Source organism: Rhinolophus hipposideros, assembly GCF_964194185.1.
Source record: "Rhinolophus hipposideros genome assembly, chromosome: 21".
Lineage (NCBI taxonomy): Eukaryota > Metazoa > Chordata > Mammalia > Chiroptera > Rhinolophidae > Rhinolophus > Rhinolophus hipposideros.
Genome location: NC_138067.1, coordinates 21920921 through 21947100, shown reverse-complemented (window position 1 = coordinate 21947100; position 26180 = coordinate 21920921). Strand labels below are relative to the sequence as shown.

The 26180-nt window shown below is 49.2% G+C and overlaps 1 protein-coding gene across 1 annotated transcript in view; it reads right to left on the bottom strand.

Annotated features, from left to right (window-relative positions):
- ST3GAL2 (ST3 beta-galactoside alpha-2,3-sialyltransferase 2) overlaps positions 1 to 26180 on the bottom strand; it is a 43201-nt gene that overhangs the window by 7727 nt on the left and 9294 nt on the right. The window contains exons 2-3 of the mRNA XM_081030537.1: positions 3380 to 4769; positions 868 to 1061 (exon numbers count right to left, since the gene is read on the bottom strand). Of these exons, the coding sequence (XP_080886663.1) occupies positions 868 to 1061; positions 3380 to 3718 (533 nt within the window). The 5' untranslated portion in view covers positions 3719 to 4769. The remainder of the gene's footprint in view (positions 1 to 867; positions 1062 to 3379; positions 4770 to 26180) is intronic.

Below are 26180 nucleotides of genomic sequence, written 5' to 3'. Positions count from 1 at the left end.
ATGTGGAAAGCCTGAGACATATTGCTGCCTTGGTGTTGCTATGGAGACAGCAACAGTTTCTAAGACAAAGCCCTTCCTTTCGCCTCCTGGGAAACCTGGTCTATCTGCAATGCTCATCTAAGAGATGCTTTGTGAAAACTGGGCATTTTCAGTATTTTTATTCTTAAGGCTCTTCGTCCACCAAGGAGTGGGGCAGCATTTCCTGTCCCGAAGTCTAGAGAAGTCAGAAAACAGGTTCAGAGCAAAGCAGCAGCCCACGCTCAGGTTACAAGTCCACCCTTAGTCCTTGTTCACCCCCAGGCTCCCTGCTCTGTGTCTCTGTCTGGAACGAATGCTCTCCCAACCCTTCTGTCCTCAAGGCTGGGCACCAATGTGTGTTGAATAAATGAGCCCCCACATAATCTAAACCTCGTGAAATAAAGGTAAGGGACAGCAGCCCAGAGCAAAAATGGCATACCACCTTTTCCACCCATGACACCTGTCTTCTATGAGTCTGCCAGAAGGAATCACCTGTGGCTCTTAAACAAGATGCTAGTCTGGTTTGGGGCGCTCACTCCTGGCCCAACTACTGAGGGGACCAGGCAGAAGGAAGGGCCTCTGATGGGAGTTTTCACCAGCTGTCAGCCAGGAGTCCAGTTTCAGCTCTTTTCAGAGTAATTCAGAGTTGGAAGCTGAGTGCAGGCTTCAGGCAAAGTCTAGAATGGGAATTTTACCGCTCCACCCACCAAACAAACAGAGGTAAGAGCCTGTCAAGAAGGTTCTGGGTATCAGAGACCCAGAGCAACCCTAGCAGTCGGCAACTCCTATATTGCCAGCCAAGGCCAACGAGGCTTGTTCTGGGCCTAACCTCAGGCTTCCATGGCTCACCTCATGATGAAGTTGTGCCCGTCCACATCTGGCCCATAGCCAGAGCCTCTCAAGTTGCCAGAGTTCCCAACCACAGCACAGCGCCGGCACTGCTGGGGATCCCGGAAACGGTAGGGGTTCTCGCCTGGTACAATCTGGAACAGCTTCTCCAGCACCTCATTGGTGTTGTGTGACTTGAACTGGGGCTGTAACATCTGCAGAGGGGAGGGGAGAAAAAAGGACAAGCGGGGAGGAGAGCAGGTATGAGCAGGTAAGGGACTCCTGCGTGCCTCCCCTCCCCGCACTCACGCTCCAAGGTCCAAGCCACACAGGACTCCTAACCAGGCTCTGTCAGGGAGCAGGGATTCTTGGAGCAGTGAGGCCCCTCCCATCCCCTCTACAATACTGAAGTCTCTCTTTGAGGTGTTCTGATGCATGGGGGGTGAACTGGGAGTGGGGGATCAGGGGTCAAGGCACATTCTCCAGGGACCTGCAGGCTTACACCATGAAGCAGAGAAACTTCCTGTGTGGGCTCGTCATGCATGAAGAAACCTTTGCTCTGCCATCCCCTCAGGGCAGCTGAGTCACATAAAAAGGTCATTTTGAGGTGCAGGCCATGCGGAAAGCCCTGCTGAGCTCGTTCCCTATCCGTCTACAGAGGGTGTCTCTTTTTTAGGATGGAGGTGACAGAAGCCCTGTCGGCAAATTCACAGGCTACCTGGGCCCACTCCATGAGGCCTCCTGGGAAGGGGCAGAAAGGCATAGAAATTCCTTCAAAGCCAGAATAGCCAGAATGAAACTGGTCCCCTGCATGTGACGGTGAAAGACCACAAAAGGAGGCCGAGGCAGCATTCAAATGCCTAATGGGCCGGGCAGGTGACACATGGGAATGAAATGGAAGGTGGGGCCTACAGCAAACAGGAGGCCCCATCAATAAGAGGCAAATTCAGTCAATTGTTTCCACGTGGGATTGTGAGCCCAGAAGGAACAAAATTTCTAATTTTTCAAGAGAAGCTTATTATATGGATTTCATTTGAAATATCCTAATTCATAAATGTTGGTAACTGATGCAAATATTTTAAGAACACTGAATAGGCTGGCCTTGGTCCAGGGCCGCCAGTTGGTAAAGTCAAAACTAAGGCTATACAATGCTCTGTGGTGTGAACCGTACCACCACGGGATTATGGCTGGGCAAGAACTGCTCAGGGGACAGAATACGTGAAAGGGATGGGGTAGCTGGCTTCTCTGCCTCTTCTGAACACAGTGAGGACCCCCTGAGAACAAGAACACAAACTCAGTGTGGACAGGGAGCTTAGCTCTGAGATGAGAACTCCTAAGTTCATGGTAAAAGAGGGGAGAAGCAGTTTCTGCTGTGTCTCAGCTGAGGAACATGCCTGGTGCTTAACGAGCCCTGAGCTCCATCCCAGTAGGCAGGAGGCCTGGCTTACCCATGGGTCTACCCCTGCCCAGAGTCCTGTTCTGGCCCTAGGTGGGACCTGAGACCTTGGGCAGGCCCTGTGCACTCTCTGAAGTTTTATTTCCCCCACAAAATGAAGGTTGAAAGCTGTGACTATGAGCAGCAGGCAGGACCCTTCAAGAGCCCCGGGCTGTCCTGGGAAGCACCTGTGGGGCTCCTGCTGACCCCTGTGTAGACCTCCCTGACCTTAGGAACACTGACATTCTGGGCCAATAAGCAGGATCTGTGAGTTGTTCTGACTAGCCTGCTCACATGAGCTCATCCTCACAGCTTCCCTGAATGTGAGAAAGGTGGGGAGTCACCATCCTCCCCCTTTGCCAGCTGGGGAAACCAGGGACCATGAGTTGCCCCCCAAGTCCCCCAGTGCGGAATGCAGGCAGTCTGCAGGCCCGGGGTTAAGTACTGACGCTGCTCTGCCCTTGACGTGTGGCAACCAGGTGGCCCTGGCAGAGTCTAGGAGTGACGCTTCAGAGAAGACAGGGGCAAGGTGAAGGGAGTTACGAGTAAAAGCAGCAGAAAGGGGATGGGACCCAGAAGAGCGGGAGGCTTGGGCACACCTGTCCTTTCATCTCTTCCCCTTTACCTCCCTTAGTCCCGACGGGAGTTGACAATGCTTTCTTATCCCAGCCCAGAAGAACCAAGTGAGTGGACCTCACGGTTTTTAAAATTTAGAGCCAACATTTATGAATTAGGACATTGAGCAAAGAAAAAAATCACGACTTCCAAGTTTTCTCAAAGGGTCAGAAGATCCAGCAGTGATGAGTTGCCTCCAGGCATAGCAGCAATCCCTGGAGCTGAGTGGCCACCTCTTTTAAAGGGAAGACCTTCTAGACAGTATTGTTCTCTCTCCTTCCAGGCCAAAGCTCACTCTGCCCTTGGGAATCTGTGATCCGAGCAGATGGCTCTGGTCAAATGGGCCTCTCACTTTGTCAAGGCTCTGGGGGCCAGGAGGCAGCCCAAATCCAAGAGGGGGCTCTAAGAGTAACTCCCAAACAGGGGGCACAGACCCCTGAGAGGGGCAGCAAAAGGAGGCAGGAGGGGCTATGGCTCTCTCACCATCCACCACCTCTGGACATCCGGGGGCAGATCCATGTTCTCACGGGTCCAGACAGGGGAAATGTTGCTGTCAAAGTGGCTGTCAAACCAGTCGGAGGCGCCGGCATCACCCATGCAATGGCGGCAGGCACAGCTCTTGCCGGCAAGCCCCTCCTTGCTGAGGCGCTGCAGGCCAGCGTAGCCGGGCAGAAGCTTCACCCGGTGGGTCCCCCCCAAGACCCCCAAGTCTAGGTAGGGTAGGGTGGCCATGCTGTGATGGGAGTAGGTGACGAGCAGTGACATGATGAACACCAGCAAGAAGGCCACAGAGAGGAACCACACCCGCAGGGAGCACTTCATGGTGTGAAGCGCCAAGAGGTCTGGACCACCAGCCCGGCGGGCGGCCGGGTGTCACTGAGGCCACTCCTTTCCCAGTCCACCAGTGGGCCAGCCACAGCGTAGCCTGCTTGTTCTAACACGGGGTACAAAGGGCATAAGGGTGTGTGCCAAAGAGGAGATAGCCGCAGGAGTCCCAGGCCACACCCTCTTTCAGTGTAAGGAGAAAGCGCATAGGCAAGCGTGGCTCCCCTCTCCCTGAGACACTTGGGCTCCTGCTTATGGCTTCACTGGGTCTCTCCGTCACTAGCTGGGCCACAGATGCTCTGCCTCTCCCGCCGCCCTGAGGAGGGGAAGGTCAGTCCATTCCAGCCTTCTAGTCCCTTGGGGTTGCTGGCTGCCAACTCTGGGGGCCCCCCTTTTTGGCGGCTTGAAACGGTCCAGTCTGGAGCATTCGGGGTCCTTGTGGCTCATGAGCAGACGCCGAGGCAGCCCCCCGTCCCCTGCAGCGGGGAAGCCCTTGAACCTCAATCACAACAGAGAAAATGTGGGCTTCAAGCAGCCTTGATTCCATGCAAGAGGTGTCCACCCCTCCACCAAGAGAGGGGAACCAAGCCCCAACCCTGAGAGAAGAAACCCAGGAAGCTCTGTGGGTGTCAGAAAACTCTGCTGCAGAAACCAAGATCCTCCTTGTGTTAGGTTCTGCCCTTCCACTTCCCGTCCGAGGTGTAGGTCCTTTCTCCTAATGGTCACAGCCCCAACTGCAGTTGTGTAAGGGGTTATAGACCTCCTGCTCCAGCAATGGGGTCCTCTGGGGCCTGGGCGCAGCTGCTGCTCAGCGGGGTGCTGCTTCGAATGCAGTGTGGGTCAGCCGAGCTGTGTCGATCTCCCTGCCAGGGCCCGGGCCTCTTTCCTGGTATTGCTGGCCCGAGATCAGAGGCTGCTCTTCCCATCCCTGCTCCCCTGACGCCAAGCCATCCAGCTGTCCTGCCGTCTTGCTGTTAGCTTCTGCTAGCAGCAAGCCCCCCTCAGTTTCCCCCTCACTTCTCAGGTGCGGGGCTGCTGTAGCATGACCCTGAAATTGCAGAGAGGAAAAATAATGAGCAGATAAATTGTGCACGTGGGCACATGTTCTCCCCAAGCCCCACCTCCAAGTCCCTGAGGGGACAAAGCTGGCAGTAGAGGTAACACCCCCTTAAGCACAGGATAAAAGAAACGTCTCGCCTCTAACTAGCCACTGATAGTTAGAGCATTGCTTTAGCAAGTAGGGCCGCAGAGGATGAGATGAGCCCACCTCCTCACTTATTAGCCAGAAGGTAGACAAGGACAGTTATTTCCCTAGAGCCACATGGTGAGTCACTGAAACAACAAGGTTTAGGAAGTTCCTAGTCCAAGTATGTGATATTAATTTCAGGTGAAATTTAATTAAAAAATAGCCCACAGATCTCAGAGGACTGAGGATATGACTCCCCATGCTAGTGCTCTTGCACCCTCTGATGCTGTGAGAAGCCCTTCTATGTAAGACGGGGGCTGGGCCTGGGCCCTGAACTTTGCCCCCTTCTCTCCTGGGTTAGCTTGGTGAACCATTAACAATCCTTCCAGCTCTGGTGTCGGGGAGAGAACCTGACTGTGTCTGGACACAGGGGTATCGGGCACTCGGCCCTCTGGGCTGTTGCATTCATCTGCAGGTTATGGATGAAATGAATGCCAGGGTTCCTGGGGGCACTGACAGCCTAAGGCCAGGTGCTGCCCTGGCAGGCAGAGCAAGGAGAAAAGGCCGCCTGATCATGGTTTGGGGCTGGACTCTAAGGAAAGGAGCCTGAATCCATGCCACACACAAAGGAGTCAGAGCAAGGTGAGAGTGGAGGCTCCAGAGCTGCCCCCCCACCACAAGGATTACTTAATTTTGGATGCCTGCCTCTCCCCACCAGCGCCTGTCTGAATCTGGCTAGCCCCATTCTGCCTGGCCCCTGGGCCTTACAGCTCCTCACTGAAAGCTCCAGCTCCAGCCAGCCCTTTCAGGGTCCTCTGGCTGCTGCCAGGGCTGCAGAGAAAGCCTCTCCAGCTCTATGTTCAAGAACCTCAGCTGCCCTTTCATGGCAGTTCAAATTTCTGGGGCCACGCCAAACCACAAAGCCATCAGGGAACGGAACTAGCACGTTCCAATAAGGATGGCATTATTTGGGAGAAAGGGGGACAATGCTCACAGAAGTGAAGGAATTTGCATAAGGTCATGACCTCAAGAATGGAGGTGAGATCTGAGTCCAGGTTTATCTGGTTCTAAACCCTTTGACTGGCCAGGGCACAGGAAAAGGCCAAGAGCGCTGAACTACCCAGGGACTCGGGGTGAGAGACAAGGAGACACAGAAGCCGGCTCCCAGGGCCACCCACACGCCTCACCCAGCACTCCGGGCTCACCCACAGGGGCCCCAGCAGCACTGGCTCCAGTGTGCTCCTTCCAACTCTCTATGGCTATCTGGCAGGCCAGAGTCCAGGCGTGGCATTTGACTCGTCTGTAAACAGGAAGCCAGGTCATTGTCTCTTCCAGTTCTCTCTTTGCCCATTTCCACGCCCAACATCTAAGAAGAGAACTTGGTTTTGCAGGGTCTGGCTCCCACTGTCCCGTGTTCTGAGGAGGGCTAGGTATGCGGCAAGTGGCCCTGGGAGGTGGCGACTTCCTAGGCTGAGCAAGGGGCCTTGCTGGGGAGACCTGGTTTCTGGTGGGCAGCCCACTGTGGCCACTGAAGACAGGGGTTGGGCAGGAGCTGGCACAGGAGGCTCCAAAGGAGCATCAGGGACGTCAGGAGCTCCTTGGGACCTGAACTCAATGAAGGGGCACGTAAGGTAACTGACTACTTTGCTGGGGAGAGGAAAAGCCCTTGTTTCGACGATGTGTTTGGGAAGACCACAGTAGAGTAGCTGGCAAAAATCCAAGCTTCGGGAACCCCATGGATGGTTGTTCCTGGGACTTTGAGCTGCCCAACTTGCATTGAGGGCAAATAGAGGCACAGGGAAGCGTTGTTGCTAATTGGGACTTAAAAAGATCAGAAGCCCCTAGACATGAATTTAAAACACCAGAAGTCATCCACTGCGGACCCTTACAAAGTGCTTTCACGTGTCTCGTTTTCTCCTGTGAACTCCCTGTACCCTCCAGGTGCCCACGGCTTAATTCAGATTTTTCCCCTTCAGAGCTGCTCTGACCATTCATTTTAAGCCCATGCATACCCCCATATAAAAAGTCGGGGTGGATGGGGCCGGCCCAGTGGCTCAGGCAGTTGGAGCTCCATGCTCCTAACTCTGAAGGCTGCCAGTTCGATTCCCACATGGACCAGTGGGCTCTCAACCACAAGGTTGCCAGTTCAATTCCTCGAGTCCTGCAAGGGATGGTGGGTTCTGCCCCCTGCAACTAAGATTGAACACGGCACCTTGAGCTGAGCTGCCGCTGAGCTCCCAGATGGCTCAGTTGGTTGGAATGCGTCCTCTCAACCACAAGGTTGCCAGTTCAACTCTAACAAGGGATGGTGGGCTGTGCCCCCTGCAACTAGCAACGGCAACTGGACCTGGAGCTGAGCTGCGCCCTCCACACTAAGACTGTGAGGACAACAACTTGACTTGGAAAAAAGGCCTGGAACTACACACTGTTCCCCTATAAAGTCCTGTTCCCCTTCCCCAATAAAATCTTTTAAAAAAATCATTTAAAAAAAAGAGTTGGGGGGTAGCGTGCACACTGTGGCATCAGCCTCCCTCCACCTCTTGTACCCACAAAGGGAAGGAGGCCAGACTTCCAGGGCTATCTGGCTGGTGAAGCTCATTTATTCATTCAATAGATACTTTAAGGGCCAGAGCTGCGCTAGGGTGATGGTGTGGGACAGAACATACCCATACTGTCTTCATGGAGCTTTCAGTTTTGTGGCAAATACAAAGGCACAGCTGATTACAAAGTGCTATGGGAGGGAAATTACAAGGAGCCATGAGCGGGAACAGGAGAACAAAGGGCTGAGAGGAACAAGCCTGGCCTATTACAAACAGCAAGAAGGTCAGCAAAGCAGGAGAGCGTGTCTAAGAGGAAAGCATAGAAGCCTGGCCACAGAGGGCTTTGAAGGGATTAGGATTTATTAGGAATCTGACGGGAGAGTTTTGAGGAGAGAAATGTCATGGCCTGATTTATATTTTAAAATGAATCCTTGGAGCAAATATTTTAAAACTAACAGTACCAACAGTTTTGAAAGGGTGTAGAGTTAAAGAACACTCATGCACTCACTGGTGGGAAAATAATTAATACAATGCTTTGGAAGATCCTTTTTTAATTACTTAATAAAGATGGCCCTGATGATATGCCAGTAGTGGTTTTTTTGTTTTTAAAGAGAAATTAAAAATCATCTTTCTCACAGAAAATGTGGCTTGGGAACAGAAAGAAAGAATAGAAAGTTCTCCCAGTCGTCCTGATAATTTATTTTAAGACTTCCCATGTGTATAAATATCCTCAGATTGTAATTTTCCTCAGGTCTGGGAGGGAACAAATGGTTTCTCACCCAAAGGCTGAATATTTACAATCCCTGAACTATGATTCTAAGAAAGACCATGAGTTTTGCCTGCTTGTCATACTAAACAGATTTAAAGGTCAAGTTTTTCCCCCCAAAACCTCACCCCCACTTGGGACAATCTCTTTTTTTCTTTTTTTTTTCAATAAGGTTTAATTCACATATAATAAAGCACAGAAATCTTTCAATGTAAAGCTTGATGAGTTTTTACCATGTGTACAATACAGAGCATTTCCATCTCCCCAGAAAGTTTCCTCCTTTGTTCTACTGCTCCACCACTTTTCTGAGTTCTGTCACCATAAATGTACTTGCATTTGAAATTCATATAAACACATGTGCACCCGTGGGTCTGGCTTCTTTTACTCAGTGCAAAGCTTTGGAGATCCATCCAAGTTGTTTGTCCTTTTCCAAGTCTGGACATTTGAGTTGTTTCCAGTTTTTCGTTGTTAAAAATAAAATTGCCATTAATTTCTTGTTTAAGTCTTTTTGTGGGCACACACACACACACTTTCTCATTTCTCTTGGGTAAATAGCTGGGAGTGAAATTACTGGGTCATCAGTTAGGCGTATGTTTAACTTTACTAGAAATTACCAAATAGTTTTTCAAAGTAGTTGTAGCATTTTACATTTCCACCAGTAATGTATGAGAGTTCCATTTGTTCCATGTCCTCAATATTTTCTATCTTTTTAATTTTAGGCATCCTGGTGGGTGTATAGTAAACTCCAGTGTGTCTACTACCAGGAACGTATGAACATGTGTACCAAGAGACATACAAGAATGCTCATGACAGGGAGCAGCCTAATGGCTCAGCTGGTTAGAGCACGAGCTCTGAACAACAGAGTTGCCGGTTCGATTCCCACATGGGCCACTGTGAGGTGGGCCCTCTACAACTAGATTGAACACACGACTTAACTTGGAGATGATGGGTCCTGGAAAAACACACTGTCCCCCAATTAAAAAAAAAAAAAAAGCAGGAGTTCTGTTTGCAGCAGATTAAATTTGAGATGTCCTTCAGACACCCATGTGGACAAGAGGAAGTTGGACACACATGTTAGAAACTCATGGATGAGGCCAGAACTGGAGGGATATGTTTGAGAGTCATAAGAGTACAGTTTATTTTTTAAACTACAGGATCAGAAGAAATAATCTAGGGAGAGACTGAGAGAGCTTGACACAGTTAAGAGAAGGTGACCCGGGTGAGAGCCTTGGGGCACTCCAATGTTTAGAAGAGGAGAAGCCAGTAAAGAGACAGGAAAGAAATGGCGAGTGAAGCAGGGGGAAAACCAGCCCTATGTCTGGGAAGCCAAGAGAAAAAAGTGTTTCAACCATGAAGGAGAATTCACTGTGTCAATTTTTTTCTGAAAAAGTGAGTAAGATATGACTAAGAACTGACAATTGTATAGCCATAGGTATGGTGGAGGTGAAAACCTGGCTGGATGAGAAATGGCTAAAAAGAAAATGAAAACACGCTCAACATCAGCTATCAGGGAAATACAAATCAGGACCACAGTCAGATATCATTTTCCACACACTAGAATGGCTATAATAAAAAACATGAGAAACCCTCATTCATATATTACTAGTGGGATTGTAAAATGGTACAGCCACTTTGGAAAACAGTCTGGCCATTCCTCAAAAGGTTAAACATAGAGTCACCATATGACTCAGCAATTCTACTCCTAGGTATATACCCAAAAAAAAGAACACATATGTCTACACAAAAAGTTGTACATAAGTGGTTATAAGTACCATTATTCATATTAGCTCTAATGTGGAAACAACTAAAAGTTCAATCAACCCGTGAACAAACAAAATGTGATCTATCCATACAATGGAATCTTATTCAGCCATAAAAAAGAATGAAGGTCTGATACGTGCTACAACATGAATGAACCTCCAAAAACATTGTGCTACATGAAAGAAGCCAAAGACTACATATGATACAATTCCATTTATGTGAAATGTCCAGAAGAGGCAAATCCATAAAGTAGATGAGGGGTTGCCTAGGGCTGGGGGTTGGGGGAGATGGACGCGATTGCTAATAGGTAGGGAGTTTCCTTCTGGGGTGATGAAATGTTCTAACACTGTTTGTGGTGATGGTTGGTTGCATAACCATGTGAATAAGCACTGAGCTGTACACTTAAAAAACCACTGAGCTGTACACTTGAAATGGGTGAACTGTATGACATGGGAATTGTATCTCAATAAAGGTGTTACCAAAGAAAAGGGGATTGGGATGAAGTGGAATGGGGGTTAAATTGGAAGATATCAATGTTTATATACTAGTGGGAATGATTCAGTAGAGGGAAAAGTCAATGCTTGTGGGGACAGAACCCCAGAAAGCAGTTTCCAGGCTCTCGGCCTCACATAGAAAGGTGCTGGCTCAGGTCGTAAATGGCCAGCAACTGTGATTGGATGGCCATCAGCTGTGGCTAGCTGGCCGCCAGCTGTAACCAGTGAGCCATTGGCCACTAATATAGCTGCTGTGGCTACGCTAGCAAGAAAAAATGGGGGCTAGCAAGAAGATGGTGGCTGGCAAGCGCGGACTGCTGTTAGGACGGGCGGGTTGCAGATTATGTAGATCCTGCTTCCTGTGTCTCCAGCCCAGCCGCCAGCAAGAATATATTGGTTTGACTCCCCTATCTATGGCTCCGTGGGTGTTCCTTTTTGGCCTCACCATGTCCTGTGTTCTTATGTGGGGAGCGGGAGCAGAGACCCCGCCTGTCACCCGCACGGCAATGCTGCAGGAAAAAGAAAGGATAATTGAGAAGGAAACTCCTTGAGTAACAAGAAGGGGTGGGAGTCAGTGCCTACATGGAGGGTCTACCTGTGAAACAGGAAGCAGAGCAGAGCATGGGGCACAGACACAAGCAGTGATACATTTGGTGGTAGGAAAATGAGGAGGGTCTTCTTAATTGTTGGGCTTGGAGGTTTAGAGAGATCTGATGTGAAACAGTCCTCTAAGAGAAGGGGAGTAATGAAGAAAACTTAATGGGTGGCGAGGCAATGCTATGGTTTTCCATGAGGTTTGTGGTCCCAGCTTAAGCAAATTTGGTGAGACCATTTAACAATAAACGTCTCCTGAATGGCTGGATGATACTGAGAGTGAACAGAGGAAGTGGCAACCAGAATCCAGAAGGTCCAGGGCAGGGGCAGCCAGATGGCTCAGTTGGTTAGAGCGCCAGATCTCAACAACAAGGTTGCCGGTTCAATTCCCACAAGGGATGGTGGGCTGCGCCTCCTGCAACTAAAGATTGAAAACGGAGACTGGACTTGGAGCTGAGCTGCACCCTCCACAACTAGATTGAAGGACAACGCAAGCCCTGGAGAAACACACTGTTCCCCAATATTCCCCAATAAAATATTTTTTTAAAAAAGGTCAAGGGCAGCAAGGCCCTTGAAGAATGGAGGATTTTCCTCCTGCTACAGCCTTCTGTCTATCAGGGGATGCTCCCTTGAGCAGATACAAGGAACCAATGGAAGATAAAGATGGCTCTCGCCAGCTCGCAGGTAAAGGAGAGATGAAGCAGGCATATGGGACTGAGCAGCAAAGGTGGCCCCAAAAGAACAGCGTGGACTGGGTTTGGGAGGCTAGGGCGGTTTTAGAGCCATTTTCCGGTCAGTTCCCAGGAGACAAGCTATCAAATTAACCTAATGAAGCACAGGATAGCACAGCCTCAGACCAGAGCAGCTGAACACAATCTTCTTGGCAGAGAAATGAAATGTCAAAATAAGGCGCAGAGGACGGGAATAGGCGGGCTGGGCGCTTAAATCTGGAAGGGATGGGGAGAAAGAAAAAAACTCCAGCCCAATACGCTAATGAAGCACCCTCTTTCCACCCACTGAGACACAGCCTGAGGATGTGTCCCAGAGCCACAATGTAGAGACATCAAACCATAGGTTATTACTCTCACACATGATGCTTTATGAGTTTCTGAGCATTTTCAGGCAGAGCCTCTCATTTGATATTCCCAGAAGCCCCATGACTAGCAGAATGAGGTCAGCCAGGTGGTAAGTGACAGAGCTTTAATGCCACTCCAGGTCTGATGGCTCCGAGGCCACTGCTCCTTCCAGGACTGCCCACTGCCTTCCAGAGAGGCTTTTCTCACTGAGTTACAACCATTGAAGTGTTCCCAGTGCCTTAGATCCCTGCCAACCTAACAACTCCAGCAAACTTCCTGCCTCCTGCAAAGGGCAGAAGGTGCCGTGTGTGTGTGTGTGTGTGTGTGTGTGTGTGTGTGTGTGTGAGACTTGAGGAAGAAACCTGACAGCCTCTCCCTTACACACATCTCAAACCCAGTGAGGCATACATGTCCTTGAAGTGACTGAGAACTGGTTGCTTCACCTCCACATACTTGACTAACTGAAGTCATCACATTGCAACATCCTGGCACCAGCCCTGACAGACCCTCATACTGGGTTTCCCCAAAAATAAGACCTAGCCGGACAATCAGCTCTAATGCATCTTTTGGAGCAAGAATTAATATAAGATCCAGTATATTGTATTATATTATATTAAAGACACGGCCTTATAGTAAAATAAGACTGGGTCTTACATTAACTTTTGCTCCGAAGATGCATTAGAGCTGATTGTCCGGCTAGGTCTTATTTTCGGGGAAACACACTAATTATCCTAGTGACTCAGGCCTCCCCGCTCCCCTATTACAACCCCTCGGGCAGTCTCTACCCTCTCGAGTCCCTGCCTTCTTGCAGAACATCTTGCTGTGACTTGACATCCTATCTGAGATCTCAGCTCTGGTACTTCTGAGGCTGCCCAAAGTTAGCAGCCAAGAAACCAGAAAGTAAGAGCTAACAAAGTTCTCAAAACCTACGATCGTCACTCTAGCTAACTATCAATTAAGTCCTAGAGAAATAAGCAATCGGGCTTCACTGAGAAAGGATCCATGTTGCACCTTAAGAAATAGGTCGTAAGGGGAGGAATGCTGGGCTCTGAGGCATGGGGAGGAGGTGGAGCAGGGAAGCACTGAGATGTGGGGTCCCTGCTCTGACCCACACCTGCCCCTCCAGGAGTCCCAGTGTGGTTTGTTTGTGTCTTAGTGGGGGAAAGTCCAGGAATGTGTTATGTGTATCTACACTAGGGCAAGAAGCAAACTCTAGAAAAACAAGGTTATATCGACAGCTAGATAAGGCTGGACAGAAATAGTTGGTGAGAGACAGGGAAAGATGGGGCAAAGAATACAAAGTCAGTTAAAGAACAGAACCACCTGTGATGAAGGCCAGGGCGATGCCTGTTAAGTCCCCGCATCCTGCTGACCAGGTCTCTCCAGGCTCCAGACCATTTCTTGACCATTTCTTGCTTTTTATCCAATCTGATAGTTTTTTTAAACACGTGTGTAATGCCTTACACATTACATATCTGGACTTATGTTATTATCGTACTGTTTTCTCTTCACCAATTTTCCTTTAGTTCTTTTTTCTTTTTTAAAGATTTTATTGGGGAAGGGGAACAGGACTTTATTGGGGAACAGTGTGTACTCCAGGATTTTTTTTTTTCCAAGTCAAGTTGTTGTTCCTTTCCAGTCTTAGTTGTGGAGGGCGCAGCTCAGCTCCAGGTCCAGTTGCCGTTGCTAGTTGCAGGAGGCGCAGCCCACCATCCCCTGTGGGACTCGAGGAATCGAACCGGCAACCTTGTGGTTGAGAGGATGCGCCCCAACCAACTGAACCATCTGGGAAGCAGCTCAGCTCAAGGTGCCGTGTTCAATCTTAGTTGCAGTGGGTGGAGCCCAGCATCCCTTGCTGGACTCGAGGAGTTGAACAGGCAACCTTGTGGTTGAGAGCCCACTGGCCCATGTGGGAATCGAACCAGCAGCCTTCGGAGTTAGGAGCACGGAGCTCCAACCGCCTGAGCCACCGGGCCAGCCCAGTTCTTTTTTTTCTTTTCCAGCTTCTGTTGGATTGACACACTATCCCAACTCCCACCACATTTTTTTTCCTTCTGGCTTGGAAATTATATTCCTCTTTTTTTTTTTTTTTTAATTATTTTCCTCTTTTAGTGGTTATCTTAAATTGTTAGTTATCTTAAATTGTTAGCATGTATGCATTTTTCTAATAAAGTCTACAGTTTTCAGCAGCATTATTCTCTTGAACAAGGCAGAAAGTTGGAGTGGCTTAACAATGAAATTCCCTACTTTATTGTACCTTATTCTTCCTTGATAATGTGGTCAACAATTTCATTTTTATTTTTGTAAATTAAAACACAAATCAGACACTGGATTTTTGTTTGTGTGTTTTGCCATCTGTGGCAGACGCTGTTGGATGCCTACCAGCGGCCACTCCTCCTTCTTTCCTGCCAATAGAATCCTGGTTTTGTCCAGGGAGCAAAGGACCCAGTCCCTGGAGATGAGGCAAGCCTGGTTAAAGCCAACCGTAGTACGTCTGTTCCCTTTTACCAGGAATTACTCTAAGGATGGACCAGCTCGGGCCAATGAGACATAAGGAGATGTCTGTCGGGACCTTCTTGGAAAGATTCTCCTTTCAGAAAAAGAGGCACATTAGAAAGCTTCCTGTCTCCCAGCATCTCCCTGCTTCCCACTTGGGATGCTATACAGGGGTGACATGATGCCTGGAGCTGCAGCAGCTACCTCACAACCACGAGGAGGGAGTCCTTACACCTGAGGTTGGCAGAGCAGAACGACAGCATGATTCAGTGTCCTTCAGGTCAATACCGGATCACTGCCCTGGCCCTGCAACTCCTTACCTCCGTACTTATTATAAGCTCATTAAATATTTTTTCGAGTGTAAGTCACTAGTACACTGTTAGAGGTTCTTTGAGCAAGGGTCTGTGAGAGAGAAAGCTGTCTTACTATGTCCGGAAGTACCTTTGTTTTACATCATTTACAGCGGGATCTAGAACTCTAGCTTCCCAAAGATACTCCTCTATCATCTTTTGGCATCTACTGTTGAGATGTTGTCTGTCAGTTTCATTGTGAACCTTTTGAATTCTTTCTTTCGCTTGTTTTTAATATTTTCTCTTTATTCTTGTCTGCCGTTTCACTACATTATGCCTAAGGATCTATTCTGTTAGGTATTCATGCTGTTTCTTCAATCCCGGAATTCTTAGCCATTCTCTCTTCAGACATTATTTCTTTGCCATTTTCTTGACTCAGACCTGGAATTCCTACTAGACACATGCTAAAGCTTGTCAATCTGTCCTGTGTCTTTGCTGCATTCTAGAGGAATTCCTCAGGACTAGCTTCCAATTCATGAATTCTCTGTGTTCAGGCTAGAGTTCTATCTACTTTGTCAAATTCTAATGACATTGTTTTTCACTGCTAGAATTTTTAATGTTAAATTTTTAGAGTCACATATTCCTGTTTCTTTTTCTTTCATAATTTCCCTTTATTTTCTTTTATGGATTTCATGTTTCCTTCTCTCTCTCAGGGCCCTAAACCTACTCAGTAAAGACTTTCCTGATTATTCTGTTATTATTTATTTATTTATTTTTATGAGTGATTATTCTGTTATTTTCATTTCTTCTGGGGTAAAATTTTCTTTGATTTTGTTCTTCTTCTTCTTTTTTTTGCATCTGTTTTTCTCATGTGTTTCTGAACTTCAGTATGTAAGCTCATCTTATCTCTTGTATTTTACTTTTCCCTCCCTGTCTAGGGGTTTTTATCTTTGCCTTCTTAGGTCCTTTGGGTCTCCCAGTCTAGAGTCTAATCTTGTAGCAGCACCTCAGCTTGGGTCCAGGCCGAGAGGTTCTGTCTTCCAAGGTAAACATTTTTATAAGCCATACCCCCAGGGAAGGGTTGGAAACAACTTTTTTTCAACCTACTTTTCTAACCCCCCGTTTAAAGCAGTATACTAGCTCTAATTCCATGCTTCCTGTGGAGCACTTTATAGCTGTTACCCCAGATTTCCAGCTGCTTCCACCTGCTTCCAGACTCAGAGACCAGAGGGCCTGCAGCTTCAGCCCTGCTTTCTTCCCTGTGTTCCTATCCCATGTCTCATCACAAGGTTGTTTATCATTTTGTGTGGGGGTAGGGAGGAGGAGTGAATGACTGCTTTTAGAATTTTATCTTTTTATGTATTACTGCTATGTGTTTAGAGTATAAATTTACGGTGCCATCTTGACTGGATGAGTTGGATTAAACTGTTTGTACCAGGGAACTAGGGATCCCTGCCAATACCGTCGTCTCCTGGGAAGGCATATCAAACCATCTCTAATGAGATTCATGGAATCACAGCCAGCACACTGAAGAAAGCAGCCTGATATAGCCTGGGGTAAGCTGATCAAAAGTCCCAATTAAAACTGCTCTCCCATCCCCACCCTTCTCTTCATTCCAGTGCACAGTGGTAAGGGCAGCAGTGAGCAGACATGCAAACAGCATCTTTCAGATGTGGTCTGAGCAGGCCTTCACTGGGGAAGGCCACCCCCGCCTTCAGCCCCTCTTCCACTTCACTTGACCATTTCAGTCTCTTACCTGGCCAAGGAAACACGCACCCTGTCCATATGGACACTCTAGATGAAAGGCCCATCTGCCCCCTTCAAGTCCCCAGCCTGCCTGCAGCAGGCCCAGCCTTTAGTTTCAATCACATCAGAAGAGCAGTGGATTCAGGAGCCAAATTCTAGTCCAGGCTGTCACCAGGCAGCAAGCCATTTTTCTTTCCAGGCCAAGATTCTTTAACAATTAGAAGGAAATCCTACCTCCACCCTCTGATTATCTCCTGTGTGCTCCTGTGGACCACTCGTTTCACTTCCAAGTCTCTACAATCCCCTTTCTGGACCCAGACCTTCCTTATTTCTTTGAGCTGCTAAGGCATCTGAAGGGTCTGCCCTCCGCCCTTTTTGCTCCTTCACCTCTCCACTGTGCACCATCCCCCTCCGCACCTAAAAGCTTGCTCTTCTACCCTGGGTTCTAGACCTACATTCTCAGCTACCTCTTGAGCATGTACAAATGACACTTCAGACTGAATAAACTCATTATCTTCCTGCATACCAGATGGGGTCCCCTTATTCATTGGGCCAAAGTCAGGCTCCTTAATACAGCATCCAGAGATCTCCAAACCAGGCCACTCTCCAAAGTCTCATCTCTCACCATATTTGATCCTCTCGGGGTTATGAACTAATTTGGACCATAGGCCAAATCTGACCCATATTTATCAAGATCCTACACAGAACCTAAAAATACATGTGCATGTCTATCTCCTTCACTTGAAATATAAACTCTAAGTGTGCAGTAACCATATTACTTATACTTCTTCATTTTCGTATCATCATTGTAGGACCTAGCATTGGTCTCCATATAGTAGGCATTGAAAAATATTTGTCCAACTGAGTATCATCTCTATATATAAGCCCAGGGTTACAAGAATCAGAAGAAATGATGGTGATGAAACAATGCTTTGAAGCCATTTTTATAAATCGTTGTGTAAGTATGCAGATGAAAGGGATCATTACATTTTGCCCCTACTCTTCCAGCTCTGACATTCTAGAAGTGAAAGCTTTCTTCACCTTCTTGTGGGCCACCAAGAAACACGAGACCTCAGGTGCAAACCAGATTTAACAAATCGGAGGCAAAGGGAAAGGTGTGTGAAAAAGTCACGGAAGCTGCCTGGACCACGGGAATGGTCAAAGGGTCCCGCTCTTAATTTTCTGTCAACAGAGACACCTCTGGGCTGCTAAAATGGCACTCTCCCTGGTTATTTCCCCAAACACCGCAGGCTACTGGCTGCAACCCTCCCTAACTAGGGCTTGTCAGAGCTCTCATCTGTTCACCTCAGCGCAAGGCACCTTTCCAGTCAAGCGTCCCAAAAGAAGAAAGTGCCTAGAAAAACTTGGATTCACATTCTGGCACTGCCACTAGCCAGCTATTAACCATTTAACCTCTCTGATCTGTGTTTTTATATGTAAAGCGGGACTGTCACCCATCTTGGAGGGTTTCTGTCAGAATAAGGGGCATAAAGCTCCTAGATTAGTGCTATGCTTCCAGGGTTGGGCTAACTAAGAACCAGAATTCTGTTTGTCCAGCCCCAGCAGGGGCAGCTCTTCTGGGCTGGAGCCCAGTGACACTGGATAGGCCTCATGGTTCCTCAGCAGCCCCAAGCCCTCTGGCCTCCCCTGGGCCAGCACTGCCAGGTCTCCTTTCCTGGCTAACCACAGGCACTGCCTCCTCCCTCCCTCTAGGGGCAGGCAGCCACTTCCAGGGAGGAGAGGTAGACAGCACAACCTGACCTGACCTCTCAGAGTCAGCTCTGCCCTGGTTGTCCTTTAACCCCCAGGCTGCACAGAGGGGAGTGCTATGCCCATGCTGTAGCAGAGCTTGTGGGTCGTGGAGCCTGTCACCTCTTCCCCGGCTGCCACTTCACCAAATCACACAGAACAGAGGCCTGGCCTGAGCTGGTTCTAAACAGCTCGCCAAGGCCCATCCCACAGTGGCTCTCTAGCCACAGTTAGGCAGCAAGATTCTAGAAAGGACAAAGTTAATAAGGGGTTTCTCCGTAGGCCTGAAAGCCTCAGACATTGAGAGACAGGATACAGGTGGGAGACCCTGAAGGTAGGAGAATGGGACACAAATCTAAATTTCTTTGGGATCTTTTAGAGGAAGCAAAGAGTGAGATGAATGAATGGTGGCCCAAGGCAAGCCAGAGGGGAGTCTGGAGAGCTGCGGGTTCAGACCTTATTCCCAGCTCTGCCTCCCAGGGTCAGGGGCTTCGGGCCCTAGTGTGTCTGCTCTGATTTCCTTTAAAGATAAGGTTAGAGCACCAGGAGGCTTGGCTATCCCTCATCCTGTATGATTCTGACCTCAGTCATACCACAGAGCTGCAGAGAAGCTGCAGGGCCCTCCTTTTCCTTCTGCGCTTGTCTGCATGTCTGGGCTATGTTTGAATCTCAAGAGAAAAGCAGAGGATGTGCTCATTCAACAAATATTTATTGCCAACAGGGAGTGGCAGACAGCATGAGGGCCCCAGGCCTGTCCTTCCTTGTATAGCTGCTCACTGCCCCTTAGCACAGACCTGCTTTCAAGAGCCTCTGTCAAGGAGCACAGCAATGGGCGCCTCTGTTTTGAGGACTGCCCCTAGCCCCTCCAGTCTGCCCACCCCCAGGGCTCCCTGAGGAAGGCTGCTCTTTTAAGGGTATGCCGGGGGCCCCTGACCTCAGAGACTGGCATCCCATATCCCAACTGTAGGCCTCTGCCTCTAGAGATGGGAGCTGGCGATGTGACTCCACGGCCTATCCCAGAGGCCTTCAGAGGGGCATAACCAGCCAGAGCACTGGTGAAGGGCAGAGCCAAAGGCTTTAAGAAAAGGTGAGCCAATCCTCAATTTACAGCCCCCCTTGGGGAAAAGGACCATGCTCCCCATCAAACTCACTCTTATCAAAGGAAACTCTCCTTGCTCTCCTCAGAAACACAGCTTAATCCAATTCTCCTCAATGCAGGCTATCCCTCCCCCCTGGGGTGGGAGGACCAGCGTGGGTGGAAGAGAAGATTTAGAAGAGTCTCACTGCACTCCATCACCCTCACAGGAAGCAGGGTGAGAGGGAAGAGTAAATGGTTTCTCCAGGTAACCTCAACCCTCTCTTCCCAACACATGCACCCACTGGCAGGGAATTGGCGAGTGAAAATAGAGCCAACCACATCCAGACAGCTCCCTGGCACACTCCTGCACAAGGGCGCACAGACTGAGCAGGAAGCTCCAGGGGCTGGGGCAAAGAGCAATGCTCTTCTAAAGGAGCTGTGGCTCATACAAAATGGCAGAGAAGAGCAGGGCTTTCCCTCTCTAACTTCCAACCAGCCCTCTTTCTCCCAACCCTTGGAGAGCAAAAGCAGGAATTCCTGAATTTGATCACTCTCGCCCTCATCTGGGGAAAAGGAACAGGACTGGTGCTTCTGCTTTTCACCACTGCCCTCTCTTGAGCCTTCCCAAGGCTGGACCTGGGCAAGGGGCTCTGCACTGGGTTCTCCCCTCCCTCCAGCTGCAAATACTGGAAGGATGGCCGCCTTGAAGAAGGCTCAGGCCTGCTAGAATCCAGCAGGGGCTGATGGACAAGGGCTGAGCTAAGGTACATACAAGTCCTGCCAAAACACACCTAGGAAAGGGAGAAGCTATACTTCTAGAAGCTTCCAGGCCACAGTCTCTGTGGCTCAAAGTCCAATCAGGCCTTGGCCCAGGTCCAGAGTTGAGGGACTCAAAACTCTAGTATCTACCCCCACATCCTCTGAGGAATGGGAGGATAGGGGAGAGAATGCCAGGGAAGAGGTCACAACCCAACCGCCAGCTCTGGGAACCTACATGAAAGGGGCCCAGGAGGGCTGCAGAACTGGGTCTGTGCAGTCACTGCACACCCTCAATCCAACAGGATTCCAGGCCCTCAGCAAACCACACAGCAGACCCCACTTAGTCCTGGGTGATACACTGGGATGGGCTTGGCCTACAGGATAAGCGACAGCCCTGAGAAAGCTGACGGAGCTTCTGGAATGTGGAGGTCCAGAAATGCCCCTCTCTCGGAAAGCAGCAGCCCCGGTTCTGGGATTCTCCCCTCTCCCAGCCCAGCGACGGGAGGTCAAGAGCAGCACATTCACTCAGCTAGGGCTAGCATCTCACTTGAAGGTGCAGGTGAGAACGAGACTCCCTGCCATCAGCTCCAGCAATGCACCGCACTGCCACTGGGCTAGGAAGACCCCTGGCTGTAACTTTTCAGTCCTCATGTCCCAGCCAAGCCCCCCAGGTGGACTGTCTGCCAAAGCCTCTGGGACCACGAAGGTGACAGCCTGGGCGGCTGCATGGAGGCTTACTCTGCAGGGGGCAAATTTCTCTAAAGGGCTCCAACCTTAGCAGGGTAGGGACAGACGGATGCAATGGACGACAACCTCCCTTTTTCTGTCCATGCGGCGCACATTTCCTCGTGAGGCAGTGGTGCTGTTGGTATTTTGTGGCTTCATCCAAACCTTTGGTATGAAAAGGCAGCATCGTGTGTGCTGGCAGGCAGTGGTTTGGACCGTGGAGACCTATTTGGCTCCTGGGCACCACTTACATGCCAGACAGGACGCAGAGGCGGGCTGCTGGCTGGAAACTAAGTCTAATGGTCAGGCTCTTATCTGCTTCCTTTATTAACGTTAGATGACTTCAAAGTGTTCTTTTTAAAAAACAAAGCAAAACAAAACAAAAAACACAGAACAATCTTTCCCCCAACCCATCCAAAAACTTCCATCAACCAGGCCAACTTCTTATCAGTTTCTATTCTTGTGGCTCAGTGGGAGGAAGGAGCCAAGTGGGGAGACTTGTACAGTTCCTGCCAAGATCAGATGCTGGAGAAGCATCAGCCCTCCTAGGGCAGCTTGTGGGCTAAGCTGCGGTCTGAGCACCGCATCAAGAGGTGGGTCCTATTACAAGGCTTACTTAGATTAAGACAGAATTCCTGTAAGGTACAGTCAGGTAGGTACCAATCCCCCGAGGGCCTAGGGAAGGGGCCGTACCCCCTCCCACACGTGGGTAGAGAGGAGGGTAGCACAGGTACGTGACCAGGAGGTGGACCGGCTGTCATGGAGAGAATTCATGGTGGTATGACTCTGGCAGAAGGGCGTACAGAGGCATGCTGGCCCTAGAGGTAGTGTCTCCAGTGGAGAGAGTACTCTGAAAACCCTGGAAACAAAAACCAGTTAGCCTGTGCTTTGTGAGCCAGACTGTTTCTGTTTTTCATACACCCTATCTTTAGCTTTCTTTTGTTTTTTTATACTTAGTCATTTGGAAACTAAGTATTTTGGAAACATCAGCCTGTGGCAGCGATGCGAATGGAAACCCAAAGGTGTCTACATCCGTGTTTGGTCCAGGAGATTAAAGGGAAGCAATGTCTCCTCTCTCCTCAAGGAGTGGAGGTAGAGAGAAACAAAGTAAAAGGATGGAGAAGCCCAGAGTCAGCATCTTGCTTAGTTGCTGTGTCCTCTAGATGTTGTTTTTCCAACAGAGACTTTGGAAGTTCCAGTTAGAAGCCCTGAGCCCGTGCCCAGTCTTGTGTCACTGGGTAACTTCCAGCACCAACCCCACAAGTGGCTTTGGGAAGCACTCCTGCCGTTCCCTCGCTTTTCTAGTGTTTAGCTCCAGGAGGCCATGCCCAGCACACACCTGCTTTCATTTCTGGCTTAGAAATCCTCCTCTTCATGGAGGAGCTGATAATATGCCATGACTGACTCAAGCAGGGCCCCTGAGAGGAACACATATCCCCAAGGTTGCTAAGTAACCCACTTCACCACCTCTGAAAAGTGGCAATATCAGTTACGGTGAGTAGGCACAAAGGGAGCCTTCCTCTTGCACTGCCTCTGACCCTCACCCCCAGGTGAAGGGAGTTAGGGGAGGATGGGGGGCAGCAAGGAACCCTCCCAGCACCCTTCTCAAAGAGTGATTCATCCTCCTGGAGCTAGCCTAAGTTATACATTCCCTGCTAAGATGACGTCCATCATGACATGCATGGGGGGATGTGGAGAGAAGAAATACACAGACCAGGGTCCATTACGGAAGTCCCTAGGGAGTAGTCTCTGTTGTCTGGCTTTATTATGTATCTTGGGGTTACACGGGGATGGCCAACACAATGGTGCTTGTTGGGGCTGTGCAGGGGTGGCCTGGGGGCTTTAAGAGGTGGGGCCCAGGGCCTGCTTTCAAGCCCTTGGCCCTCCTGGTGAGACTGGGGCATCCCCACTCCACACTTGCCTATTGTATGAGTTAACATTTTATAGTGAACTCTAGACTAAACCCACAGGAGCTCAATTCCAGGACTGGCTCTATGATGTGACAGTTGTGTCTCTGGGGAAATCATACCTCTCTGGACCTCAGGTCCTCCACCTTTAAAACGAGTGTGATAATGCCTGCCCTACTTCTCTCAGTCTTTGCCAAGATGAAATGAGCGATGACTATGAGCTGCAAAACACCATGTACCTGAGGTCCCATCAAGTTGCAGCCTCACAGAGAAGAAAGAGGGAGGGACAAGAGCAAATACTGTGGCTAAGCTTAAGGGAACAGGGTGGTCTGGTCCAACCTGACTAATCACTTAGAACACGGCCCCAGCCAGAAACAGGCAGACCAGGGGGCCTCTGGGAGCCAAGCAGGAGGGGCAGACAGAGCATACTGGTCAGTTTGAGCTGGCAGACAGTTCATGAGAGAAGAAATGGCTGTCAGCAAATACCTGAAGGGCAGGAGGAAAGATGGCTGAGGAGATGGTCAAAATGAAAAAGGAATTCAGTCCCAAACTTGGCAGAGCCCTACCTCACTTCCTGGGTACCGAGGAGCCGGTGAGGACTGCCCACAAGTTTCCAGGACCTCCAGCATCTTGTTAATATATAATTCATACACTCAAGTAGCCCAAGGAACCTCACAGGGACAGCTTTCTCTTTCTGGACCAGAGGTCCACCCAAGGCAAGAAGTGTGTTTCAGACTGAACTTAAGGTCTCCTTTTGCTAAGTTGGAGGCTCGGCCTAGAGCTCTTTCTACAACACCCCATTCCTAGCTCTGCCAGCCTGGATCAAATATCTGGACCCTCACAAATTGAAGGTGATGAGAATTGAGGCCAAAATCATGCTATTTGTCGACCTGTACCTGAAACTGGCACCACTGTCCCAGGCATTCTCTTCTAAGGGAAAAAACAGAGGGGCACAAATCTCCCTAGCAGGAAACACTCTAACATAATCCAGAAAGCTCAGCCGCCCTGGAGCTACATACTTATCTGGGCCCCAGCAGGAAACACACATAGGAGGGTGAGCATTCAGGAAGCCAAGATGATAAGAGAAATGGAGAGGGGACAGAGGCAGCATCTTGCAGAAGCCAGCCGAACAGGGCCACTGCCTCCTGTTTACTGGGACTGGCTAAAGTCACAGTGAGGGTCTACCCCATCTCACGCAGACCCCTGCATAACACCAACCACCATGTAGATGGGCCACCACGAGGAACGGACCATTTGCCATAACCTGCCTGTGTCAGCTCTTTGTCTTGCAGCCCAGCAGATGAATGACTTCTTGTGGATGGCAGCCGGGGTGCTGAGGGGGCTCCTCCCTAAAAGATGCCACTTCATTCTGGAAAAAACCCCTATCCTGCAAGTCAGATGACCTGGATTTTGGTCTCCATTCTTCCATCTACTGGTTTGAGAATATCAGGCAAATTTCTCAACGTCCATTTCCTGATCTGTAGATGGACCGACTCAATGAACCCAAGTTCCGTTCTACATTCTAGTGTTTAGTTTTTAACAAGGTAAATTAATAAATGGCAATAGATCTTATTAGTTTTTCTACAGTGGTGCTTCTGACATATGAGTCTGGCCAGGAGCTACGAAAGGTTTCTAAGGGTCCAAATGCACACCTAGCACTGCCTGCTGCCTCAATACATGACGTGTTTAGATTGGACAATATCCCGTTTTTCCTTTGGGGAACAATCTCTACGCCATGAAGCCCAGGCCTGAACAACCAGAGCACTAAATGCACTCAGCCACAGTACCTGGTCTGAGGTTGGGCATGGACCCCAAATCCAAGTGCACCCAGACTCCTGTGGGAATCCTGGGAAGGGATACTGGGAGGATGGAGGCCTCCACTGGGGGCAGGTGACTTCTACCACGTACCGTGTTTCCCCGAAAATAAGACCCAGCTGGATCATCAGCTCTAAGCATCTTTTGGAGCAAAAATTAATATAAGACCCGGTCTTATTTTAATATAAGACTGAGTCTATAATATAATATAACATAATATAATATAATACCCGGTCTTATTTTAATATAAGACTGGGTCTTACATAATATAAGACCGAGTCTTATATTAATTTTTATTCCAAAAGACACATTAGAGCTGATGGTCCAGCTAGGTCTTATTTTCGGGGAAACACGGTGGGAACTGAGTATCGTCACCATAGAGAAGGGCAGAGTGAGCTGGATGTGGTTTGAGCCCCTTATTTTCCCTGCATGAGGCCAGTCACACCCTCAGGTATGAGTCAATGGGTTCCCTTTTATCAAAGGGTACCCTGAGTTGGATTTTTGGCCTTTGTAATTGAAGAAGTTCAACTAATACAAACTTGCACATATGTATAACCAGTTTCCATTTCATTTAAAAGAATTTTTAAAAGCTACTTATGGTAGCGCTTGTTATTTGATGCAGAAAGGCTGCCCTAAACTTGTCCCTAAAACCCTGTTCCTGATAGGTCAACGTAGCTCAGAGGCCCACCGAGCCAAAGGAACAGAAGTGGTTCTGGGCTTCCCAGCAGTGGTTCAGTTCTGCCCAGGACCCAAGTCCATCTCCACCCAGGGACACTGCCCAGACGTGCAGATAGTGAGGGAAGCGCCAACGTACACAGCCTTCCTGGGTGGCCTGGGGTCAACACTGCGTACCATCAGAGTCCCCTAGCCACAGGGCCAGCTCAGCAAGGGAGGGCGCCATGCCGTTTGCTGCCCAGCCTGGCCCTGAACCGGCTGAAGCGGTCAGGGAAAGAAAAGATGCCCCTGGACATGGAATGCAACGGGAAGTCAGGACCCTAGTTCCATTCATCGTCTGGCAATGGATTTGGGGGAAACCCTGTTTAAACCTGTCTCTCAACCTGTCAAAAGTCATACCTGGCTTTGCAAACGATGCCAGACATTCTCCGGAACTCCAGACCCATCTATCCCACTCATTTCTGGATGCCACCCCTAGATGATGTATCTTAGAGGTACCCCAAAATACTGGGTACCTCTAACCTGCCCCAAACCAAACTCATGCATGCTCTAAGCCCACCCCAAACCAGTGCTCTTTCTGTATTCCCAGTTTCTGGGAAAGGACATCATCTATCCAACACTGAAACCTGGGAGTCATCTATGCCCCCTCCTTCCTTCGGCCTCCCTGATTTTTACCACCTAAATCACTCATCTTCCTATTTCTCTCCATGTCTACCACCATCACACTATCCAAGGAACTGTCATCCTTCACCTGGGTTAGCCCCCTAGCTGCTAAAGTCCCAGATCTACTAAAGAGACCCC